General features: G+C 40.6%; 1 protein-coding gene across 1 annotated transcript; it reads left to right on the plus strand.

The window, feature by feature from the left end:
* Window positions 1–713: 713 nt before the first annotated feature.
* LOC121721073 (protein lin-28 homolog A-like) lies at window positions 714–22,088 on the plus strand. The gene is made up of 4 exons (XM_042107662.1): window positions 714–911; window positions 1,429–1,616; window positions 9,729–9,916; window positions 20,472–22,088. The coding sequence occupies exons 1-4, from the start codon at window positions 902–904 to the stop codon at window positions 20,800–20,802; spliced, it is 717 nt and encodes a 238-aa protein (XP_041963596.1). The 5' UTR covers window positions 714–901; the 3' UTR covers window positions 20,803–22,088.
* Window positions 22,089–25,655: the final 3,567 nt, after the last annotated feature.

The raw sequence follows: 25,655 nt of genomic DNA on the forward strand, positions 1-25,655 counted from the left end.
GATCGAGAGACTGTTAATCACAATTAACAATTTGTCTTGAAAGGGCAAGGCACAGCTGTGAATTCATAACACTAATTTAAATTGTGGTTTAGGGATGGCACATAATAGGCTATTTAGTTTGAATGTGAAATGTATAAAGTAAGACCACCAAATATTATCAATTACTTTGTAATGTATTTGAAATTCTATCTCAGCATTTGAATTTTTTTTAATACATTCACCTAAAATATCACTGTATTTGTGAATAAAGCAATCCATGTTTTAAGCATGCTGATACGGTCTGCTGTTGGAAATATTTACGCCAGAGGTTTAGGCTACCTGTTGACATAGGCCACAATATTGCGTAATTTCTGAAAAATACCTCAATATCAGTAATGTAGCCTAATGAAACAACTTACTGTAGACGAATTAAAAATGTTTTCAGGCTTGTTATATAAATACATTTTCCTTGTCAGTGTCATACTTGTGCCTGATGTAAAGAATTATTGAAAGTTGATTAACCTAGCCTTTTAGTTTAATACTCTGTCGTTGTCAGCATTGAGTTGTCTTGATGAATTTAGTAAATTTTCTGAATCGACTCTGAGGTGGGTTCGTTCAACGACGATTGGTTGACTCTGTTCCCACTTTCTTGACTGTCCCCTCCCTCTTTCGGCCACGATTCGAACAGAAATTAGTCGCGAGAAAGCATGTAATTGACAATGTCACGTGTGAACCGCCGCTATAGCGCTAACAGAAGACAAGGAGGTGGGAGACCAAGAACAGGGGAGGAAGGAACGCAAGACCATGCAAGCTAAATTATGGTTGTTCAAAATCGGAATGTTGGATTAATGCAGAGGAGCAGACGATTTTCAAGACAAAGTTTCCATCTCCGAAGTTTGGCACGGAGGTTCGGCGGAGAAACATGGCCGAAGGTTATCCAATATTCTGTATCTGTTCAGACCGTCTCTGAAGGCTTCCCTCCGAACCTGGTTTTTGAAAGGGGAGGAGGTCTGTGGCAAAAGAAAGTAGTTGCCACTGTTTGAAATTTCGTGTATTCAAGGCACTTGTTTTAATGCATATACAATGCGATTGTGTAACTTGTAGCGGGCTGCACGGGCTAAATGTACACACCTGCCTTTTTTTTAGTTAAACAGAGGGGACATCATTTTTCAGATTTTCTGGGCTGCAGCATGCGTTTAGCATGAGTATCTGGGATGGTGCTGTGCATAGGGGATAACTAACCGGCTGTATATTTCATATACATTAAAATGTTCTCAAATGTACAGTCAGTGTAGGCTGCACTAAAGCTTTTCGTGTAATGATGGCAACTCGTGAATGTTGTAGCCTATAGCCACAGAGCTAATGGTCGATAGGCGAGTCACTTTAGTATATAGCCTACTGAGCTTCGGGAAACGTGTAATTTACATTTTCTTCCTTAATTCTTCGAAGGTGGTGAGGGCAAAGGCGACGGAGAACCTGGGACTCTGTCCGAGCCGGAAGACGGTAGACAAGCCCACTGTATGCGCGGAGCAGGCCACTGCAAGTGGTTCAACGTGCGGATGGGCTTCGGATTTATATCGATGACCAGTCGTGGAGGATATCCTGTTGATCCTCCCCTGGATGTATTTGTACACCAAGTAAGTTGTTTTGTATCAACATAAGCACAGTGCCAGTTCCATCATACGAACACATCCGCTGTAGCGCACTGGATGCAAAGCTTTTGGTGAGAGGCTACAGCGTTGCTCAAGTGGTCGGGGTGTAGCAACATTTGTAACAATAGTTTGGGTTGGCAATCCGGTTAATGCGTCTTTTGCACATATTTGTTTCACTTAGTGAGATTTGCACATGTTTGTTTCACTTAGGCTAGTGAGATGGCGTGAATTTGACTGAATCGTGCCTTATGATCACGAAAAGATACACTTAGCTCTATACTTTAGTGTTGTTTTGTTGCGTTTGTTTATTGTTTTACTTCAGACTATTTGAGCCCAGTGTAGGTAAGAATGTATGCATTATACATTTACAAATGTCAAGTTTCAAATGTGTCGCTGTAATTAGTGTTGCATAGCCCACAGGCCTACTTCAAGTGTGAAGTTGTTTTGTATTTAGCTTCTTACGAAGGAACATGTGCGCCTCACATTGGTACCGATATGACTCAAAAGTGCAGTCCTAGCGTGTTTTAACCGCTTGAAAATGTTTAGGCCTATAGCCTACGTTTTGTCGTCAGCCATGTGTGGACATCCCAGATAGGTCATTGTAGCAGTGCAAGGCTCTTGTTCGGGACTTGTTGCTTGTTCTAGCAACTCAAGACGAGTCCTGATACATTTATATCCGTTTCTGTTTGCGAACGTGTTGTCCACAAACAGGCCCACATAGGTTATAAAGGCCTGCTAAAGTAGGCCTAATGTGTACACTAGTAGGGCAATTCCACGCAAAACTGTCACATCCATAACATGTGATAGACATGCCATAGACAATTGTCATATTGTCTTTTCTTTGCATTATCACTATATGCTCCCACCAATAGCCAGGTGATTGATAATTGTTTAATTCCAGTCATTAGCCTATGTTAGTAGTTGCCAGAATATAGGTCTACTGCCAGATTTTAATCATGATTAAAGACAGCTGAGATTAGTTGTATTGGGTTTGTTTTTTTTATCAGGGCTGCAGTTTTTTTAGATTACATTATGTGCTTACATAATTGCAAAAGGGTTCTCCAATGTTTTCTCAGTTAGCCTTTTAAAATTATATCAGATTAGTAAACAGAATGTGCCTTTGGAACATTGGATGAATGGTTGATGTTGGGCAATGTAGATATTGCATTAAAATCAGCCATTTCTTTTTCAACAGTCAAGAACCCTTTTGCAATTACCTTCCCCTTGGGTGACCCTTCCAGTTGCATTGCACAGGTTTATTTCAGCATCTGTGGAAAGGGCCACCATATGTGGATCGAGGGTGTTGACCCCTCTGATCAAGCGTTTGGACACCTCACTTGGGAGACCTTGGGGTGTGTGTGTTAGCGCACAAGTCTGTGAATTGTAAGTGGAGATGAGCGTGAGCCGATGGTAATCTTTACATGGGAGACTCGGTCCCTATTTTGCCTCCTTGACGCACGCTCTGTTGAATCCAAGGCCAGTTGGCTAATGCTGCATTCCTGATGGTCTGCCTCCATCTAGCCTGGTGCCCATGCCCATGTCGAGTGTGCAGCCAGAGTACCATCCATCCGTGCTTACATGTTGTCCAGCATGGAAGCATGAAGCTCTGCTTTTAGTGTTTTTAGAATCACACTGGCTGATCAGGAAAGATTTTTTTTGTGGGGTGGCCATGTTGTGGTCGTATGTCCAGAGGGAGTGGGGGAAGGGGCCACTTGGGGGGCTATTCTTTAGGTGATACTCCAGAGACAAAAGCAAAGAGGCACTGGCCTCACTCACTGAAAGTTGTTGGCTGTCTGTTGATCACTGTCTATTGGCTTCACTGGGAATTCACCGTTTTTAGTAGGGATCGACCGATATGGTTTTTTCAGGGCTGATACCGATATCAATTATTACCAAAACAGGAGGCCGATAACCGATATGTAAAACCGATATTTCAGTTGTCAAAAAGGGGGGTAGATAGTAGCCTAGGCTATGGCGATATGCTGAAAAGCTAACTTTTCTTTCTTCTTTTGATTCACAATTGTATCAACTTGCATCACAAGTGTAAATCCTGTGTATCATGTTAATCCAAGATTAACAAAGAGGATGCTTTGCCATTGTGTGTGTGAGTGCACGAGAGAGGGAAAGGGAGAGGAAGAGGTGCATGTGTGATGGCAAGTGTTACGGTTGAATAGTTTAACAAACCAGTTTTAAAATAGTTCTTAGGCTATTTAAGCATGCAATTTGTGTCCATATGTAGGCTATAAGCTACACTTCTGTGAGCCTAAAAGGCACGTAATAGCCAGCTCAGGACGCGATTTAATTCAGGTCGGATTAAATTACGGCAACTACACTTTTAGACGTTCGCTATCGCATAATTTAGGACTTGTCTACTATGTAGGCCTAAGGGATAACGTCCGCCGAGGTGTCCCGTTATTAACAATCAATGGACGAGGCGGATGCAAAGAACTCCCGACGCGCAGCACCCGAGTTTGTAGGCCAACTAGTAAACGGTAGGCTATATCACTAACGTGCATCAATCGGGAATTCGCTAAATGAAGGAGGTGGGTGCTTTAGGCTACTTATTGATCCGGATAGCTTACAAAGACAATAGCTTACAAAGTGGTGTTTTTGTAACTTCACTGTAGATGATTGTGATTCACATTGCAACTTCAGCAATGTAAGGTAGGCCTACCTTCCTTACCTTCGAAAAATAGCTCCGTACAGCTGAAGCCCAGTCTACAATATGCCTCAGTGAGAATTCTAAACTTTCTCTGTGTTCAGTCTTTGATCCTGATTGGCTGCATTCGTGCTAACTAACAAATCAGACGGTGTAGTGGGCGGGACAATGCTCTCGACCACAGAGTAGCAAATGCAGGGAGTGAGAGACGCTTTACAAACAAAGTAGCGCGTTTCATTCTTTATCCATTTCAGTATTGGCTTATCGGTGGAAAAAATGACGATACCAATTATTATAAAAATGCTAAATATCGGCCCTAATAATCGGCCCGGCCGATAATTGGTCGATCCCTAGTTTTTAGATTTAAACTGTGTGTGTGTTGGTTTTCCCCCATAAGGCCAGGCCAAGGCCAAGTTTAGGGCTTTTGTTGGTGCATGGCGACGTTAAAGTGGGCCTCTAGTAAGATTAACCATCAGGCCATTTCACCGTTTGGCATGCTGGCTCCACCCTTCCCAGCTAATGCCGGGCTTTGTTTCTCTTGCTCCTGGGCTTTTTTCCCTTTCCTTCAGAAAAAGGAGGAGAGAAAGGGGAAAATACCTAGTGCTCACATCACATGACTTCCTCCTGTGAGTCATCCATAGATGCTTGGAATGGGTTCTATAGTAAGCTGCAGACATGCATATGACCTGAAGGACTACTAGTGAATGCTACTGGGTTGTGTAGCATATTGCAGTGAGTATTACTACAGACATCTAAAGGACTGTTTTTTACTGATCTGGTTTGTTTACTGACATCATCTTTGTTTTTAAAAGTACTTCCACGTCTTAAGTATTAATCTCATCAAAATCCTCAAAAATCCTCATGGGTTTTCATCTGAGTCTTTTCATTCCTTCTTGCATCTTCAGTTTTTGTTTGTTGTTGTTTGCACTGCCATTATATTATTTTATTTGAAGTCACACATGTTCTAATTTGCAAGTTCGTTCAGCATTCATTTTAATAAAAGACATCTGAGACTAACATCTATAGACACATTTTCCCTGAGCACACCAAGCACATTCCTTTTAGAGGCTTGACACATTTGTTTTTTTTATAAGCAGCCATTTTTCAAAATGCTGTAATGTTTGCTGCTGGAGATCTACAAAAATAGAAGCCTTTCTTAACATGGATGTGTTGCGATGAGATCTGTGATGTATGGTAATTTATGTGTTTTTGTATTTGCATGTCATAAACTTGCAAAGAAAGACAAGGGATAGCAAGGGGACACAGACATTTTTTCTACAGTATGTGCACAATATACTCCTAATAATAATGTCTAAGTAATGTACTATACAAATTGTTAAACAGTTGAGTGTAAAAAAATCTGGCGGAAGGCTTAACATTTTCCTTAACAACCTTGATTTTTTTTATCAAGCGTTTGGTTATGTGCTTGTTGCATGAAAGAACAGGAGTCTTTCATTTATTCATGTGCGGTCATTCTACAGACTGAAAATGAAGTACTACGACAGTAATAATATTCAGAATAAATGTAGAGTTTATTCAGATTGTTAAAGCCTTTATTTTCTCTGTTTTTAAGAGCCTCCTTGTCTTTCTCTGGAATGAATAACAAATGTCTTGTCATAGAGGAAATGAATATGCTCCAAAATATTCCATTAGTTGTTTGCTTTAAAGATTAGTACATTTCTCCTATTTCAACAAAGGCTCTGGGCTTCCCCTGTTTCTCCCCTCTTTTCCATTGAAACCTCTGTCTCCTCCCCTCGCACCCCCACCCAACCCAAATCGGGCAAAATGGCCGCTTATATCACACAACCACTAGCCCATGGCTTGAAGGTTCAGCAGCAGAGCTCACCAGAGGCTAGCCAGGACTGAGAAGAGCAGTCTGGCCATCTCAGAGACCCCAACTTCCTCATTCTGGGCGCTGAACAACTGCTTTAGATTATTCGTTATGAACCACAAGGAAGTAGGATTTTGAATAAAAGCTGTAAAATAACATTTTTTCACAGTGAAGTGGCATGTGTTTTGATGTACAAATAATTATAGAAATAATTTCAGGTTTAACATTAAGCATGAAAACTGTCTCACACAATAGATTTTTGGATGTTTTATTTATTTAGATCGAAATACTAGCCTTCTATCAATAGTAAACCTTTACCTCATTAACAAATTTGCTAGAGATAAACTAATATTGAATGTATCAATGTTGTGTATTTTTAATGCATCAGATAATTAGTCTATGCACTTAAATGCTCTTGACATGGCAGCTGCTGTATTGCTGTATTCACTTTTTCATCTTCCTCTGAGTCCTCAGCACGCAGTTATATTCCTTGAGCTAATTTAATCCCATCACCCAGAGCACACTGAAAACAGCTATGCCCACCACTCCCTCCAAATCAAACACGCACAGCTGCAATTGTAGTCACACAAGGTTGTTGCATGTGGCCCCCTCTCAGTGTAGCTCCAGGATCCAGGCATTTAGCCTGTGGGTTTGGCACGCAGGCTGAATTAAGTCTAGGGCTTTTATGAAAGAATATGTCTCTGATGTGGATGAGAGTGAAGCTGGAGCTGAACTAAGGCTGCGTCCATACTATCCACGGGTTTTAAAACCAAAACAGTGTAGTGTGGAAGTAGCCTTAGAGACAGGGTTTTATAGAAAGAATACCGTTTTGGTGTGAGCAAGAGAGAAGTTGAATAGCTGCCTCTTTAGGAAATTTATTTATATATATATATATATATATATATATATAATATATAAACGTCACCAAAACGCATTTATACTTGCGCTTGCCGACGCGCCACCGACTCTTCTCACCGACCACTGAAGAAGCAAAAAACGTAAACAAGAGGACCAGCTAACAGTGTCAAGAAAGGTCTGATCAGTAGAGCTACTTTGGTTAAAAATAAACCTCTTCATTACCTTTTGCTCGAACCTACCATGTCCCTGGTTCTAGTTCATAATTCCCCTGTGCTGCTACTCTGGCTGGTAACTTCGTTCACTTGTCCAGCTGACGATTAAAACTCCACGACTGTTTAGGCTGCACAGCAGCCATTCACCTGTGCACTGGGGACTTTGTTTACTGGAGTACAGTGACATTGGGGGCATTTGCGATATCCAAGGGGGTTGGCGGCACAAACATTTCATCTCGCAGGTAATGAATTGATGCATAATGTTATCCGCAAGTAGTTGACACAGCTAACAACCAAAAACCCAGCTGTTCTAACATTAGCTTACCAGCTAAGGCTCTAGGCTACATACATGCTGCTAACTGCTGATAACTTTGCCTGTTTAAAGAGTTTTGTCTCCGCGATTGGCTTTGTTGTGATATGAACGAACTAGTTAATTTGCATGCATGCATATTGCGCTGCGGTGTTGATGATGCAAACCTATAGTTAACACCGAGCCGAACGGTCATTCGGCCGCATTTATTTGCGCTACAACAATCTACAGTAGTTTGTTCCGATTCACGTGCAAGTAGCCTACAGAGGAGAGGAGCTGTGTGTGTGTGTGTGTGTGCGTGCGCGCGCGCGCATGGAGAGCACAGGACAAGGAGAAGCCGTGTCAGTGCCACTACATGTAGACCTATTTGTTAACTAACGAAAGAAGGTCATATCTACATGAAGTAGAAACGAATCAGAATCATTAAATGTTTACAAGGCTGGAAGTTCAACAAATATAGGTCTACTAATGTGATTAAAGTAGTTAAATAAAAATGCATCAATCTTATTCTATGACCTAATGCCATCATAACATAGGCCTGGGCTCCAGGAAAGAACAGTTTATGTTTAACTTATCTAATTTTGTGTTGGTCATACTATAGAATAATATATTGCTTGTCTTTGTTGAATAAGACAGAAGGAAAAGATCTTAAAAATAATCGCATATTGCATCGCAATCGCAATATTGGTGAGAAAAATCGCAATTAGATTTTTTTCCAAAATCGTTCACCCCTACTTAATAATATGCATCTTAATCTTAAATTGTATCTTGATTACTGTTAATATAGTATCCATTTGAGTTCAAATGAGATTTTAAGCCAATGTATGAAATGAAATAGAATGGTCAAGTTCCAGTATTGCTTTGACATTACATTTATTTTGCAGCAATATACCAGAAAATACATTTATTTAGTTTAATTAAGACAACAAATCGGTTTTAAATAAGTTTACTGAAGATAATGAACCTTTCAAAACAATAGAAATATCTAAGATACTATTCAGACCTTTGTAATTTTACTGTAAATAAATATCTAGCAGTTTTAATAACCTCTTCCCTCACAACTGTTTGTACTTGTACTCTGCACAATGACTAAGGTTGAATCTAATTTAATCTAATCTAAAACTGGAAAGAAAAACATAATTTCCTCTGTAATGGAACTAGATTTCCATTTGGAAAAGTCTAGTCTTGTTTATTAGAAAACAAAGAATTATAACAAAGGGAAAAGCCCTTGTGAAGAATATTGTAGACTATACTCAAGTCCCCATAAATCTCATTAAGTGCAGTTGTCATACAGAAGCATTATTGGTATGATCGACTAATAGAGAGAGAAATGGATAAAGAGAGAGAGAGAAGGAAAGATAGATGTGTTTTATGATTGTACGAATATAAGCAATGTTTGCATCTATCTCTATACTCCAGTACAGTCTGTAACATAAAAGAATTGTCTGACAGAACAGCGTCCAACATCAGCTGTGTTTGCCATGCCTCTCTGAGGCTTCAGTCCCCTGGGCACAAGGATGCCCCACCGGAAAACGAGTGGCCGCTCTACTCTGCACAACATCAACAGGAGGGAAAGAGGAGCACTGTGCACGTGGGTGTGCTGGGGTTAGCACCAGAATGGAATAAAGCTGTCTTATTATGGCCATTGGGGGGGGTTAAAATGTGTACACGGCTGGCTATTTATAAACCTGCAAGACTAAGAGCATCTTCGCCGTTCTCCCGAGTCTCTACTTTCTCCTTCTCCTCCTCTGTCATTGTGTAGGCATTCAGTCAGGTTTCATAGGCTAACATACTGGGTTTTTTTTCTGTCAACAAACTTGTTGTTTTTTTTAGATAGTGAAAGTCAGCCTTTTTGGTGGCAAACAAATGTAGAAAATGGTTTTCTGAACACTGGTACATTACATGGATGCTGCCTCTTATACGGAGAGTAGCCTTACAAAAATGTCCAGACCAAATGTGTGTTTCACTCCATTCTTTGTTGTGGTGATGAGTTTGTTTATTCTAGCCTTTAGATGTATTTGTTTTGTTAAATATTAATCCTCTTTTGTTAAAAACAAGTATTTCCTCTTTTCAGAAATAAACAGAAAGGAATGTGAAGCTAATTTCTAATGTCCTCATTGTTTTCTCCTCTCGTTTAAATCTTTCACCTTTCTACCTGTCTATCTATCCATCTCTCCTTGTGTATATATGTACCACTATCTGTCTGTCACCGGTCTGCTTTTGTCAGAGCAAGCTGCACATGGAGGGCTTCCGCAGCCTGAAGGAGGGGGAGGCCGTGGAGTTCACCTTCAAGAAGTCCTCCAAGGGCCTGGAGTCCGTGCAGGTCACGGGGCCAGGAGGAGCACCCTGTGTGGGCAGCGAGAGGAGACCCAAAGGGAAGATCGTGCTGTACAAACGGAAGCCAAAGGGAGATCGGTGAGCAAGCTATTACTAAAGCTTCCCTTTGGGTGTGTGTGTGTGTGTGTGCGTGCGTGTGCGCGTGCGTGCACAGGCTACTATAGGGCTGCAACTAACAATTATTGTCATAGTTGATTTAATCTGAATCTTTTTAGTTTGAATAGTTGTTTGATCTGTAAAATGGTGAAAATCTATATATCAGGGTTTCCCCAAAGCCCAGGTTCATGTCCTCAAATGCCTTGATTTGTCCACATACCAAATATATTTAGTTTGCTTTTTTCCTTAAAATAAATGACACAAAATGATTAATCAAGCACCAAAATAGTTGGCGATTCATTTATTATTTGACAATTAAAAGTGCGGTCAGCAATCGTATGCAATTTCAAGCCCGTCACACATTTTTTGTCACATTCAGCAATTATCTCTCATGATTTGCTAGCTGTCCAATCCATTACTACACTGTTAAAAAACACTGTTCTCTGTAGTCAATCCAGGCTCTGAAAACTGCACATCAAGTAGGGACGGCTTGTCCCCTACACAAAAACAAAACCTTGTGTGGAGTTTCTCTGGGAATGCTGAAGTGAGGGGTGAGCTACCTCTCCTGGTGTTTCATTTGGCCCTTGGTTAAAATATAATGCATGTTGTTTTGGACAAAAGCTAACAAATGTGAATATAAACATCAAGATAAACAAACGTGACTTCCTGCACAATCGCAGACTGCATCTTTAATCAAATCGAATTAAACCAGGATTGAAGGGACCACCGGAACAGAATGAGAGATGAGAATGGCAATATACAAATTGTTGCTGTTATTGACCCGCAATTTTCTGGCTATTAGCCATACAAAATTATACAACCACATTACCCACATTACAGCGTTTTGTGTAATTTTCTAAAACCTGTGGATGATACTCAGGACATATCATGTTGAGATTGTTCCTCGTGCGATGTTTCTTAATGCGTTACAGTGTTGGTGATCGCATTTCTTCATAACGTTTTCTAACTGCTGTACCAAAATGACTGGCTCTTTTGAGATGGAAGTGCAGTGTGTGTGTGTGTGTGTGTGTGTGTGTGTGTGTGTGTGTGTGTGTGTGTGTGCTGGCAGTAACATTCAGAGGATGTGCGGAGATGGATGTAGCTCTTGGTATTTCATTTCTGCATCTGTTCTTGTTCAATGCCACGATGCTTGTTTTACCCAGCTTTTTTGATGGTCAGGTAGCCACACGGTGTGTGTGTGTGTGTGTGTGCAAAAATTTGCATTGCAGAGAATGTGTGGACATGGCAACAGCGCTCAGACTCTTCCACACATTAGGGTTGATGCTGGTTGCCATGGTTTTCTTGCAACATTGTTCGAGCCAGCTCTCTCAGCCCAAACCCCCCATTGGCAAATTGCTGCTATTTCAGGGGGCTTTTTCGGAGGCGCTGGTGCACAGGTCTCAGCTGTTGCTGTTTTTATTTTAGCACCATCCCCACAGCATTGGTCTGCACCTATGCAGGATGGGTTAATGGCGGAAATAGAGAGATAATCCAGATGGTAGAATGATTGCAGCCCATCCCAACACATTGCTGCAAGTGCAAGGTGTTTCTGTGTGTAGCAAAAAATTTACCCATTAAATTGTCTTCCTTTTCCTGGTCCCAGACAATTATGGTTAATTGCAGTGTCAGAATCACTGTCAATTATATATAGTTTACCAAGATTAGTGTCAGGCTGTGAGGTGGAATTTCAATCAGAAGCGTGTTTGGATGTCTAGCTTTTGTTCTGTTTCCTTGTTGTCGTGTAGTAGCCTATAGAAGGCTGATGCACCAATGGCAGCTTTTCCTGCAGCCTGTCCATGATGGTAAAAGGAAACAGTTTGTGTGTTCCTTCTGGGTGAGCAGGTGGTGAAGGTGTCTTACCTACATTGAACTCCCTTGTCTTGCTACATTGAACTCCACCTTGATTTATGGCTTGCCGTCACACTCTCTCTCTATCACAATGTTGAATTGCTTTACAGATTAAATGAACCTGAAGAGATACCTTGTATAATAAAGCCATAATAACATGTAGCATCTTGCCATGCGGTTGATGTGAGATTCTGCAGATCAGTTCTTAAAAATATAGATTAGATCAAGCACATTGTGAACATTCTAATGCACGGATGTGGGCGTTTTGCTACAGTTGAAGACTTAAGGAAGTGGTATGCACATTTGCACGCATTGACGCACGTTCAAGGCACGGCATGCGACATTCCCTCGCATGCCACCTTGATGATGCAATTCTCGTCACGCACCCAACTAGGGATCGACCGATATGGATTTTTTAGTATCGATACCGATTTTTTTCCATCAGCCTTAGCCGATGACCGATACAGGCTGCCGATTTTCTTGAGCCGATATTTGGAGCCGATACTGCTTTTATTTTGCTCCCTCAATTTACATCATACAAATGACACATACTTACACAAATGATGATAACAAATGTTATAAGTCTCAATTTAAAAAAGGAACATTTGTTGAACTTATGGATGGGTGCACAGGATATGGTTAACTGTGCAAAATTCTTTCATCAACATCTTACAACACAGCCTTGATGATGCATTGCTTGCTGACATATTATAAGACATAATTCAGGTCATCACAAAATGTCCTTTGTCAACACATTTAAATAATTTAAGAAAACAATAAGCCTGAAAAGTAGCTATTGAAATAAAGTGCTTGATGTGTAATTTAAGACTGCATGGTTTAAAATGTTCTATGTCTATATTTTTCTAAAAAAAGCTGGCAGATTTGTCAACCACAGAACATAAATCAGCAGAGGAAAATGACGTGGTGTCAGATGTTTCTGTTCTAAACGGCATCAACGTCAAAAGCTATAAAAACATATCTCTCAAAGTTTTAAAATCTCTCCTTCAGGTAACGCAGCACTTTCATAACGCTGTGATGCGTGTGTCCCATTGAGTGAGACAGACCAGACGCACAGACAAACTTCTGTTTGGTAGCTGACGAACCACCATTGAAATGGATTGATAATGATAACATTAGCAAACGGCTCTATACAAGTAAGGCATACACGGTATGTCTGGTACATGATAAACGTTAACACGAATTAATATTCAACTACATATAACACGTCTCTCATTATTGAAGCTCTGATATCACTGCGATGGCAACTCCGCCCCGCTCGAAGGGAGAGGGGGAGGGAGACGCACACACCACACGCGTCCAAAACTCAGCCAGGTGGTCGCTGAATAAAACTCCCTTATATCTCAGAACAACGTCGGCATTACTTAAAGGGGTGGTTCAGGATTTTGGACATAAGACTTTATTTCCAAGTAAGCAAGTGTGATATTTATCAGTGGAGACCGTTTTCAGCACGTTTCATCCAGTCCTTCTAATGGCAGAGTTCGCAGGTGCTAGGCTAGCGCAAGTCAACGGTATGTGCTAGCCTGCCACTAAAGACAGTCTTACCCACTCCAAAGTACACCTGAGGCAAATTCCAGACAATCGATGTAAATGTCTGTGTTGATAGAATAGTGTAAGAAATACAACTACCCTTGCATCGCGTTGCAATAGTTATACTTTGGTCCCTAAAGTTGTTAGTAGTCATTTTGCAACTCAGCGGCGGACTGATATTACCAAGGCTACTACTAGGTATCCCCATTGGAATGCGCTTTACTGTTTACTTTTCGGCGCAGTACTACTAACCGGAGCCAGTATAATTCCGCCGCTGCTAAGAAACTAGTCCCTCAAAATGTAATGCGATCGTTGAAATGCAAGGATAGAATAACGTTAGAAATAACACTGTCAATACAGACATTTACATCGATAGTCTGGCGTTATAATTTATTTGCCTCGGGTGTACTTTGGAGTGGGTAAGACTGTCTTTAGTGGCAGGCTAGCACATACCGTTGACTTGCGCTAGCCTAGCACCTGCGAACTCTGCAATTAGAAGGACTGGATGAAACGTGTTGAAAACGATCTCCACTGATAAATATCACACTTGCTTACTTGGAAATGAGGTCCTATGTCCAAAATCCTGAACCACCCCTTTAATCATATGATTTACCAGTGTTCGTAACGGCTACCACTACCGCATGCATAGGGAGCCTACAACTTAGCTAAGCTATTTGCAGCTTTGCAAGCTATTTGCAGCTCCCTAAATACAATGGCAAGCAGTTTTATAGAAGAGGGACACACGCCACACGCGTCCAATACTCAGCTAGGTGGTCGCTGAATAAAACTCCCACAAATACCACGGAATAACGTTGGCATTACTTAATCATATGACCAGTGTTTGTAACAGCTAGCCTACCGCAACCGCATGCATATAGATAGCCTACAACTTAGCTATTTGCAGCTCCCTAAATACAATGGCAAGCAGTTTTATAAACAAATCGGTAATGGCTGCTATCCAAGAAGTTACTGCTGTGCCTGGTGGGTGGAGACACTGTACGTATGCTCTGAGGGGGTGGGAATATTCAAATATTTCGGCTTGTGACGTGTGAAGCCTTGGCGATTTTGAACAGCTCACCCAGAGGCTGAAGGCGGGATCAATTCTGAAACCTGTATCTCACTCAAAACAGCATGGATGGTTTTTCTTCCAAGTTTGTATGCGTGTGGAAGCACCAGAGACATACAATAACACCCCAAATCCCAGAAAAAGTGATTTTTGCATAATATGGGCACTTTAAGCATTAAATAAAGTAGGCTATCATTCGCGTTTTCCATTTGGACCCACAAACTTGCTTCCACCTTCAAAGTGTATGGCAATATTTCAGCGAAGTCAAACAGTTAAGATGCTTTGAAAGTTAACTAAAAGTTTAAAGTTAAAAGCTTAAAGTTTACTGTTGTCTTAAAGAGCAGGCCGGCACTCTGCTCAGTGGGGGAGGGGCAGTCTGCACGTGAATTGCAGCGTCTCCAGCAACACAGAGCTGCCTGTGGATGCCTGTATGTAAATAATGCGGGGGAAAAACTATTGGCGAACGCAGCCTTATCGGCCGATTTTTCGATACACTTAAAAAACGTAAATATCGGCCCGATATATCGGCCGGCCGATATATCGGTCGATCCCTACACCCAACTAAGAGACTAAAAGACTATACCAGGCTTATTAGTTAGAGCTATACTTTTAAACTAAATTTAAGATGTTTATTTGCTACCCATACATCAGAAGACTTGGACAAGATTTGGGGAAGATTCTTGAAAGATTGTGTTTTAACTAATGTCCCCCATTCAAGCTTTACTTAAAAGACTAGTCTTTCAAGAATCTTTCCCAAATCTTGTGACAGTCTTCTGGTATAAGGATGGCATAAGGCATTTTTATAATTTAAGGCCTAGAATGTCTATAATTGTAGAAGGGCAGACATTAAATTTGATCCGGAGCATGATTTTTTTTTTTTTTTTTTTTTTTTTTTTTTTTTTAATTAAAGTGTCAGACCTGCCAACCTGTATGCATTTTGACACGGTCAATGGTCTCTGGTGCATAGTAGCTTGCCAATGAGCTTTTAGTCTGCGGAAAAGAGTTCAACTAATCATGCTGGCTTGCTGGCTTCAACTAATCATAACAAAGGATTCATTCCCCTTGTCTTCATCCACTTACAGATTTTGGCAAGTGGGAATCATTGCCCTGTTCACATTTGGCAGTACCTCCATGGCACACATTCTACCATAACACTGCATTGCTTTCAGTTATGGACACATAATTATGCACACGGCATCCCAGTGTCCGTTCCCTGCCTGGAATCAGAAATCTGATGGATATACTTTGTATTGCCACCCTTACGCACATACAGACCAAGAAAAACAGTCAGTCATTCTGTGTCAAATAACTGGATCCTTTAATTTACCTTGCAGATGAATAGAGGAACTATCCAACTCTATCCATCTCCTATCCAGCTATAGTTATGGTTTTTATGACCGCCGCGCAGCGAAGCGGCATTCATATAGGTTTAGTCAGATTTTCTTTTTTCTTTTTTTCTTTTTTTTTTTTTCCCGCATGTCCAAATTTCCGTCAAGGATTCCCGGGACACAGTAAAAATCAGGTGTTGTAATCGCAGGGATCTGTGACCTAACATAGTCAAAACTGCACAAAATTGGAAGTGTAGGATCATTATGACACCCTCTGAATGCACACCAAGTTTCGTGGAATTCCGTTAATGGGGGGCCACACAATAAATTAATTTATGTTACTATACACCAACTGGCCTGTAGGTGGCCGGAGACAGTTTTCTCATCATATCTCGAGAACCGTAGGGTCTAGGAGGTCCACCTTTTTTTTGTATGTTGTTCTTAAGGGGGCATGTCAACCCATCCCATTACCACTTATTTCATGTATAGCGCCACCTAGTTAAAATTTAAAAAGCAAAAAATTAGGTGTTTTCATCACAATATCTCTGGCTGACATGGTCAAAACTGCACGAAATTGAAAGTGTAGGATCATTATGACACCTTCCGAATGCATGCCAAGTTTTGTGAACTTTCGTTCATGGGGGGCCTTACAATAAAATGATTTATGTGTACATTTAGTGACCGTACACCAACAAGGATTCCTGGGACACTGAAAGACCGGGGTACACGAAACTTGGTGGGCATGTAACCCCACATGGATAGCATGGAACCATCGTTTTTCGTTTTGATCTGTAGCTACCCCGCTGGACTGGACCCCCTGAAAGGAGGGTAGGGCAGACACAGTTTTCTGTGAATATCTTGAGAACCGTAGGGCCTAGGATGAACAATGTTTTCTTTATGTTTGCCTCCAGGGGTCATGTTAACCCATTCCATGTGCACACATGTGCATAAACAGATACACACGCACACACTTAAATTCACAGTAATCATACGTATGACACATACTCACACAGTAGACATATGTACGCATGCATGCACATGCACAAACACACATACGCAGACAAACACACACACACATAAACATAAACGTGTGCACGCACACATGCACACAATTCAAGAATTTCTCAGAATTATGAACAGGCAAGATGGGGGTGGGGTTGTATAAAATGAATTTTACATGTGAAATCTATGAACTAATCATGTTTTGGTACTTGTTGTCTAGCAGATACCAGTGAGAATTGAGTGTGGATAATGCAATTTAGTGAGACAGTTAGAATCATATAGGCCTTTCAGCGTGATTTATTTTTGTGGAAAAAATGTGCTGAACTGGGCGGCGGTCATATTTTGTACCGCTCTGCTAGTTATTATTATGGGATTATCTAGTTGTTATGGGATTTGGCAGATGCCTTTGTCCAAAGCGACACACAAATACAAAAACAACATAATATTTAAAATTGAACAGGGAATAGATTAGAATGTTGGTCAAACTATAATAAGGAGAATGGCAATAATAAACAACAATGGCAATAATAAACAACAATGTCAATTCAATTCAATCAATAGCCTAATAAAATAAGCAATGAAAATGAGGGAAAAAGCAATAATAAACAATAATGTCCATTCAATCAATAATATAAAAAACAATGACCTGGTAAGACTACATTAAGGAGATTATCAATAATAAACAATAATGCCAAATTAATCAACAGCCTAATGAAAATAAAACAATATTATACAAACCATAACGCATAAGAAGCGCTTACAGGTGCCATGTGTGTAATGTCCGCCAAAAAATCAATCCATACTCCACATTCCATAAAAGATGGGGGCAGTATACCTCCAGAAAGTGAGTTGGTCTACCCTAGAGTAATAACCGAGAAACGTGTATTGCAGTTTGGCTGGCGGTTATGTTGCCCGCATACCGCCTCCCATGGCCGAAACTGGTATTATCACACCTGTTGGGCTGTGGCTAGTAATTTAGCATGCTAATTCAGGTTGATATCTCTGCAGCACTATACCTTGTCATTTTTTTAATGACATCATCTCCCTTATTTCTTCTCATTCTTTTGATGTGTGTAGCTCATTTTTTAGATATTTTTACCTCAATTCCTACACATGGCACCTTTAAACAGCTAAGTGCATGTTGAACAGGAATGTCTTTAGACCCCTATTAAATGACCCAAAACTACCACAGGAATGGAGAGCACTGGGCAACTCATTCCACCAACATGGAACCATTGAGGAATAGAGTCTTGAATGAGACCTAGTGTGTATGACCGGTCGACATAACAGACGCTCATCAGAAGACCGCAGTGGGCGGTTGTTTCATAACTGTATACTGTATGCTCATACCCTGGCAAAATTTGAAAAACTGGCCAGTCTTATTATTATTATTATTATTATTATTATTATTATTATTATTATTATTATTATTATTATTATTATGGAAAAGAGGGCAGATCATGCAGAAAGTCTTTCTTTTATCCATGGATAGTGGCCAGGTAAAGCCATTTATTACCACACAGTGTGTGTGCCCTTTTTATATATGATAATGACGACTAAAATCATCCAAATGTTTAGATACACCTAAGTATTTGGTTTAATATTATACACAAGCTGACACACCCAGGTTTCATTGGCTATATAGAGGTTTCCACCCCATGACATGTTTGATTGTAGTTAGTGGGTGTGTATACTGTGTAAGTAGTCAGTGAGTTTCAAAGCTCTTGTGAGACCTCTGCACATCTCACCCAGGGCTGCACTGACTTTGCTGGCTACTGAGGAAAACAATGGGGGGGAAACAAAGGAGATGTCAAAAGATTTGAAAGAAAAGAGAATTGACTGTATAAATCAGCAAAAGGATATAACAAGATATCCATTATCCAATGTTTTGGAAATGCCAGTAAGTAGTCTGATAAAGAAGTGGAGAATTAGTATTTCGTATAATCCCAACCCACAACCAGGCAGGCCAACAAATATTTCAGGAAGATGCCAAGAAAATATTTTGAGACTCAAAGAAAAGCCCTCCCGGCTGGAATACTAGCTTTACAGCAAGAAAGTGGTTCCACTTTTTCAAGACCCACAGTAAAGAGACACTCGAACTAAAATGGGCTGCACAGTCTGGTTGCCAGCAAAAAAAAACATTATTGTGCCAGTGGCATAAAACAGCACCTAGACACGCCTCATAACTTGTGGAACAAAGTTATTTGGAGTGAAGAGAATTAGAACTTTATGATAACAGCAAACAATATGTTTGGAGAGGAGTCAACAAGGCCTACATTGATTACAAAAAGTGCATCATCCCTGCTGTAAAGCACTGAGGTGGATCTCCGATGTTTTTGTGTAATGTCAGCTACAAATTCACAGGAGGACAATTTGCACTCGTTAGCATGAAGGCTGCACATCAGAGTTTTCAACATGACCGTGATTCGAATCACATGGTCAAGTCGACCCTTCAGTGGCTACAGCAGAATCTGAAGGTTCTGGAGTGTCCATCGCTCTTCTGACCTCAACATCATTAAGCCACTTTCGGGAGATCTCAAACGTGCAGTTTATGCAAGACAGCCAAAGAGTTTATTTGACCTGTAGGCATTTTGTCAAGAAGTATGAGTATCTTCACCATCTAAGAAAATAAAGGTACTCATCCACAACTATCCTCAAGGACTTGGTATGTTTACTTTTGAAGAGGAATCTAATCGGTCATCATCATTATGTTCTTCATTGCTATGTTTTGTTTAATGATTATACTTTTCTCTGATGCATTATGGTATAATCTGAATCGCATTCAAATAAATATGGTGTTTTGCCTGATCACTTGTGTTTTCTTAAAATAATGGTACACATTTTGCAAGGGTATGTAAACATGAGCACAACTCTTAACCATCTATCCATCCAAATGATCTAAAATCCTGGGTAAACCTTTATTACGGTCCAGTGTGCATGAGGGGTAGGCGGTAAGACGGGCGACTGCGGATGAAGCTCAAATTCCAGTGTCCCTGCCCCCACCCTCACATGGTCTAATTGAAGATGCCACCGAGAGGGACCCCCTGCAAGCCTCTCGCTCAACCATGCAGAAAAGTTTGTTTCCCTCAATAACAGCTGACGAAAATGCAGCGCGACAGTAACCCCAGACAAAATAGTAGTGTAACTTGTCATCGTAGCATTTAAACTGATGCGAAAAACTAGCTTTGTAGCCTTTTCGTTAAGGCTCAAACTTACTAAAGCTATTAGCTATTATATATACAGGTCTCCTTACACAGTGTATGCCTTTGGAGGCTGAATTCATGTTTTTGAAAAATGTAATCGTTATTAGAAGGCACATTGACAAGAAATACTAAATAATAGTAATAATTACTAAAAATAATAAATAACAGACAATTGCTGGCCAGAGATGACTCAAATATCTGTATTCAGAAGGGATTCAAGTCAACATATAATTCATTGTATGACCTTGAAACGTAGCTTGCTGCTTCTTAAACAACTGTTTACTATCCCTGAATATGTGCACACTTTCATTGTTATTTACATTATTATTGTTATTGCATAATGAATGTTGTCCATCTATTGTGACGTCAATATGCATCCAAACCTGCTGTTCATATGGTGTATGTACAACTTTGCCATTCACTAAATAACTGAATGCCGAGGGATCACATTTAGCAGATAGAAATGCATCACACATATTAAATCATTAAATATTTATGACCAATATTGCCCAATAAAAGACACATTATATTGTCATTCTCAGATGCTATAACTGTGGAGGTCTGGACCACCATGCCAAAGAGTGCAGTCTCCCACCCCAGCCAAAGAAGTGCCACTACTGCCAGAGCGTGTCACACATGGTGGCCCAGTGCCCCCACCGGGCATCCATGCCTGCTGCTGCTGCTGCTGCTGCTGCTGCCACCACAAGCACTCAGGGAAGAGCCGGCACTGACCTCCACACCTCCGGGCCCCTGGCCAGCGCCCACCAGTCTTCACAGGAGGCCTCCCCCAGCAGCAAGTCCTCCAGCTCACCTGAGGAGGGCCTGCCCAGGACCTCCACCGCAGCAGCCCACAGGAGGAGGAGGAGGTGCTGAGGAGAGGGTTGCTCCTGGCCTAACTTAAACACACACACAGACGCAAACACACATACGCACGCACACACACACACACACACATGTGTATGCACACACTCACCTACATGTACACTCACACACACATACACAACAATCCCATCCACATACATGAAGGTGCTATCTGTTCTGCCTTCTGCCCATAGATCATAGCCCACTACACATCTACCTCCCAGTGATTCCACAGTTTGTCATGAATATCCAACAATGACAATAATACTCACACTGCTACTGCTGTCTCACTCATACTACAAGCATATCAGACTATATGAATGTTCCTGGAGACCTCAAGGCAAAGTGATTTGTCATGACAAACAAGCAACAAACCAACAGGATCCAAGTAGAAGTGTGGATGTTGTTAGTTGACCGCATCTTGCCTGAACTTTTACCTGAGCTGTTGTGTTGCTTACTCGGATTTCGCCAAGTGATTTCCTTATTGTTTATACCAGCGTACCCGTTACGGGTGCATGGGCAGAATCTCAGTGGTTAACGAAAAACAAACAGAGATCTTAAAATCATCCTCACAGTTTGCCTGAAGCACTCTTAATCGACGCGTGAGACAATCAGCGCAGAGGCTAGGCAGAAACCAAAGGACGACGACTCTGGCGACAATTTCACCCCCTCGGAGAGCACAGGATGCACCAAGAGGTCTTGTGCAGTCCGGTCATAAGACACTGGAAACCAATACCTCCTGACTCAGCCCAAGTGCGCCCCAGAATGTATCGCTCTGTCGTCAGCCAAGCACCGACTCGACTGGAACAAGCCGCCCTGCTCTACTTACCCATCCTGCACCAACCCAAGCAAATGCCCACACTGTTACCATGGATCCAGTCCATGCGGAGTCTCCTGCCCTAGCTGACTAACACATGCGTCATGCACAGTGTGTGTGTGTGTGTGTGTGTGTGTGTGTGTGTGTGTGTGTGTGTGTAGCTAGCTGGCAAATTAGTCAGCATATCAAATGTACCAGCACAAGCTGGAAACAGGATCGAAGCATCTGTCATGATGGACCAAGTGCTGGAGGGCTTTGACACTCTCTAACCTGAAGGGGTGACAGTTGTAGGCCAAGCAGAGTGGGTGACTCAGTCTCTTGTCAGTTAGACATTTACGACCGTTTAAAGACCAATGAATTCACATGGAGTCCATGAAGGGTATTCTTAAACTGCGGAAATGGCCAAACTCAAATCAAAGCTGACCAAGCAGCAAAATGTTTTTCTTATAGTTGTTCTCTCTCTCTCTCTCTCTCTCTCTCTCTCTCTCTCTCTCTCTCTCTCTCTCTCTCTCTCTCTCTCTCTCTCTCTCTCTCTCTCTCTCTCTCTCTCTCTCTCTCTCTCTCAGATAGATAGATAGATAGATAGATAGATATATAATATAATATGACAGTGGCGCTTTTGAATTTGAGTGTGTGTGTTGTAGCCAGCCCATGTGCAACACAGTCGTACGCTTGCACAAACATAAGTCAATCCCTGTGTGTGGTAGCGGTCACTGCATCTGGTGAACTGCTCTCCACAAGACCTTCTCAGGAGGAACAACTACTCTCAGGGAGTTACCAAAAGTGTAGTCCTATTTTTGGCCATTGTCTGCAAACATGTTTTGTCGTGTGTAATATATAGTCATATATATATGTATGCAAACAGATTTTATTTCAGATGTATTCTTTTTTGTTAGTAACTACCTCTGAACTTATATCACACTTTCACTATCAGTCAAAAGTTTGGAGACACTTAGAAATTTCCATTCCACTCTATTATAGACAGAATACCAGCTGAGCTCATTTGCATTGTTTTTTTACTCAGGGCAGATTACATTATATGTTTACATAATTGCAAAAGGGTTCTCCAATGTTTTCTCAGTTAGCCTTTTTAAATGATATCAGTTCAGTAAACAGAATGTGCCTTTGCATCATTGGATGAATAGTTGCTGTTAATGGGCAATGTAGATATTGCACTAAAGATCAGCCATTTCTTTCTAAAACAGTCAAGAACCCTTTTGCAATTATGTAAGCACATAATGTATTCTGAAAACTGCTGCCCTGGTTAAAAAAAACAATGCAAATGATCTTAGCTCGTATTCTGTCTTTAATGGAGTGGAATGGAAATTTCTAAGTGTCTCCAAACTTTTGACTGGTAGTGTATATCAAAAGAGTATATATACTTATACATATATATATATATTCATACACATTCTGTTTACTGAACTGAACACTACTGGACACAGAGAACTACAGAACAAAAAAAAAAAAAAAAAAAATATATATATATATATATATATTTTTTTTTTTTTTTTTTTTTTTTTTTTTTTGTTCTGTAGTTCTCTGTGTCCAGTAGTGTTTTCTAAATACAGAAACAAAGTGTTAAAATCTCTATGTTGAGGTGATGTCACCCTCCGGTGGACAAACAGGGTAACATCCTAAATTGTAACTGACCTTTGGATGAATTATGCCTGGACTCCATTGGCCCATAATCAGTCCAGGACTGCATCCATTGGGGTTAGATATATTATGGGTTGTTGAAGGCTATATATATTTTTTTTTTTTTTTCTTTCTTTCTTTTTTCTGTTTACAACAAATACCTACCTCAGATTTTCTGCTTAACTCAAATGGGTGAAAAGAGTTTTTGGACTCCTCTTACCCAAAACAAACACGTTCAGACAAGCACTGTGTACCGCGTGTGTGGTAGGACTTAACTTGACCCCTGCTTCACAAAACTAGCGTAACCATGGCATAGTCTTGCTGTGGCAGATGTCATAGGCCAACATAAAAATGTCTAACAATGAGTGTCCAGTTTACCCAGAATCGGTAATTGTCATGGCCGTATCATCTAATGACCGCTTAATAACATGAGACCTTAAGCTGTGGTGACGTATGTGAATGCTGTCATAACCACTGCCAAAAAGGGTTACATGGCATTATCAAATCACTGGATGTCATGATGTGTACGATGTTTGCCATAGCAAGTGTATGGCATGGCTATGTCAGTCTTGTTACCCCACTTCACAATTCCCACAACCTCTACTGACTCAGTGACATACTGAATGGACTAAAGCTAAAGCTTTATATTAAGGTTCTGTTTAGGAGAAATCAATAAATGTCGTGAAACACATATAAAGTGTTAGTGGCAATACATCTAAATGTTGGTATATAGCATTATATGTTTGGTTTATGTGAGCAAACTATTGTAATAGCTCTGATTGTATGGCCCTGGGTCTAAAGACATATTTCATTAGTTAACATCCCCAAACCACATGTACAAGCACATAATGTCATGGATTGTTTTGTGTAGCTCATGTTGTGCTCATATGGATGAATGCCTGTAGGCAATGGAAGCTTGGGGTAAAGACCTTCGAATTACTTTAAGGACAGTACTTGACATTCCTTTGAAAGGCAGCTTTGGCGTGGTATCTTGTGGGAATGGTACGCCTGGGAAATAATAGTTAGCTGATTTCTGTAAGGCTTTCTGGGACTTCTCAAGGACCTCAATACCCTGTGTCCTCAAGAGTGCAAGACGCACCAAAGTGTGCTTACTATACAGATCACTGTAGTGGATTGTTTAAGAAATTTACCTATATTAGTCATGCTGTCTGCTCTAGTCCTTTTTTTATTGTATAATATTGCATTGTATCCTGGTGTTAACCCTGTTTCTTCTCCCTCATATTACATGGTCATGATCTCAGGCTTTGTTTACACAAAGGCGCAAAATGGCCCCGAGCAAAGTAGGACTATGTTTTCTGTGTCTTGTGAATCCTCTTATTACTCTGTTAAAGATTGTAACTTCTGATGTAATCATTAGTTGTCCGACATAATTAGGAAGGCATTTTTCATACTGCCACTGCCATTTAAAGAATAGCACTGACAGAAAGTAATTATATTCGCTTTAAAACATGAAATTATTTTTTTTATTGGCATGGAGTATCAATCAATGGAATTGCATTGCACTTACTTGGGTCTCGAGAAAACTTGACTTCGCTGATGTTATTGCCTGGGATCTCTCATTTGAAACTGTAACATGCTCTTATGTGAATGTCTTTTTGTTGTTGACTGAGAAGCCTTTAGTTGTCCAGCAGTTATCTATGCTGTTGTGTCTCAAGATCCAATATCCAGCACAGACTGGCTTGTCAAAGGAAGCACTGATTTGCTTTTGTACTATTTTTTAATCAATTAAATATTATATCCTCAGTTAAAGTGTGCTGCGTCGTCATATTTCTATGTGCATGGGAATTGGCAATCAGAATCTAGTCAGAATCTTTGTCTACATGACTTATTCATACTGCTGCTATTTATATTTCTGCAGTTGAACTCAGCGGTTAAAATGGAGCGTCACAGTACACCCATCTTAATGGAGTAGAAAAATTCACTAGGCCTACTGAATATTTCTCTTTGGTTCTTTAGTCAGGCCTGAAGAACCGATGTTTGGTTCTCTAGCGGACCGTCTGAGTGTTCCGGTGCCTGGACAGGATCACCGTGCTTGAAGTTCAGAAATTGGACCACAGAGTGACTCTGAATGCCTGCGGGATTCCCAAATTAATTTAATAATTCAATAATTGTCAGGCATTTTGCTATTTTGCTTTTTTCTCCCAGCTTTGTATTCTTTAATGTGTTTCCATGGTGCTGCAACATTACAAAAAAACATGACAAACCTGTGACAAACGTATTGAGTGATTCATATGCACATCTATTGAATGTATTTCACATTGAGCACCACAGTGAGGACAGTTCATGTGAATTGAGTGCACACACACACAGTTTTTATTTTTTTTTAAATGAGATTGGAAAAGGAACTAATTGCTTGCAGACAGCCTGAAACCGCATTCCCAGGATGTTT

The sequence above is a fragment of the Alosa sapidissima genome, chromosome 10 (genome assembly GCF_018492685.1).
Source record: "Alosa sapidissima isolate fAloSap1 chromosome 10, fAloSap1.pri, whole genome shotgun sequence".
NCBI classification, from domain to species: Eukaryota; Metazoa; Chordata; class Actinopteri; order Clupeiformes; family Clupeidae; genus Alosa; species Alosa sapidissima.

Coding starts and splice junctions, on each gene's coding strand:
- LOC121721073 (XM_042107662.1), top strand. Junction 1,617..9,728: donor TGGATGTATTTGTACACCAA/GTAAGTTGTTTT, acceptor TGCTTTTGTCAG/AGCAAGCTGCACATGGAGGG. Junction 9,917..20,471: donor CGGAAGCCAAAGGGAGATCG/GTGAGCAAGCTA, acceptor TGTCATTCTCAG/ATGCTATAACTGTGGAGGTC.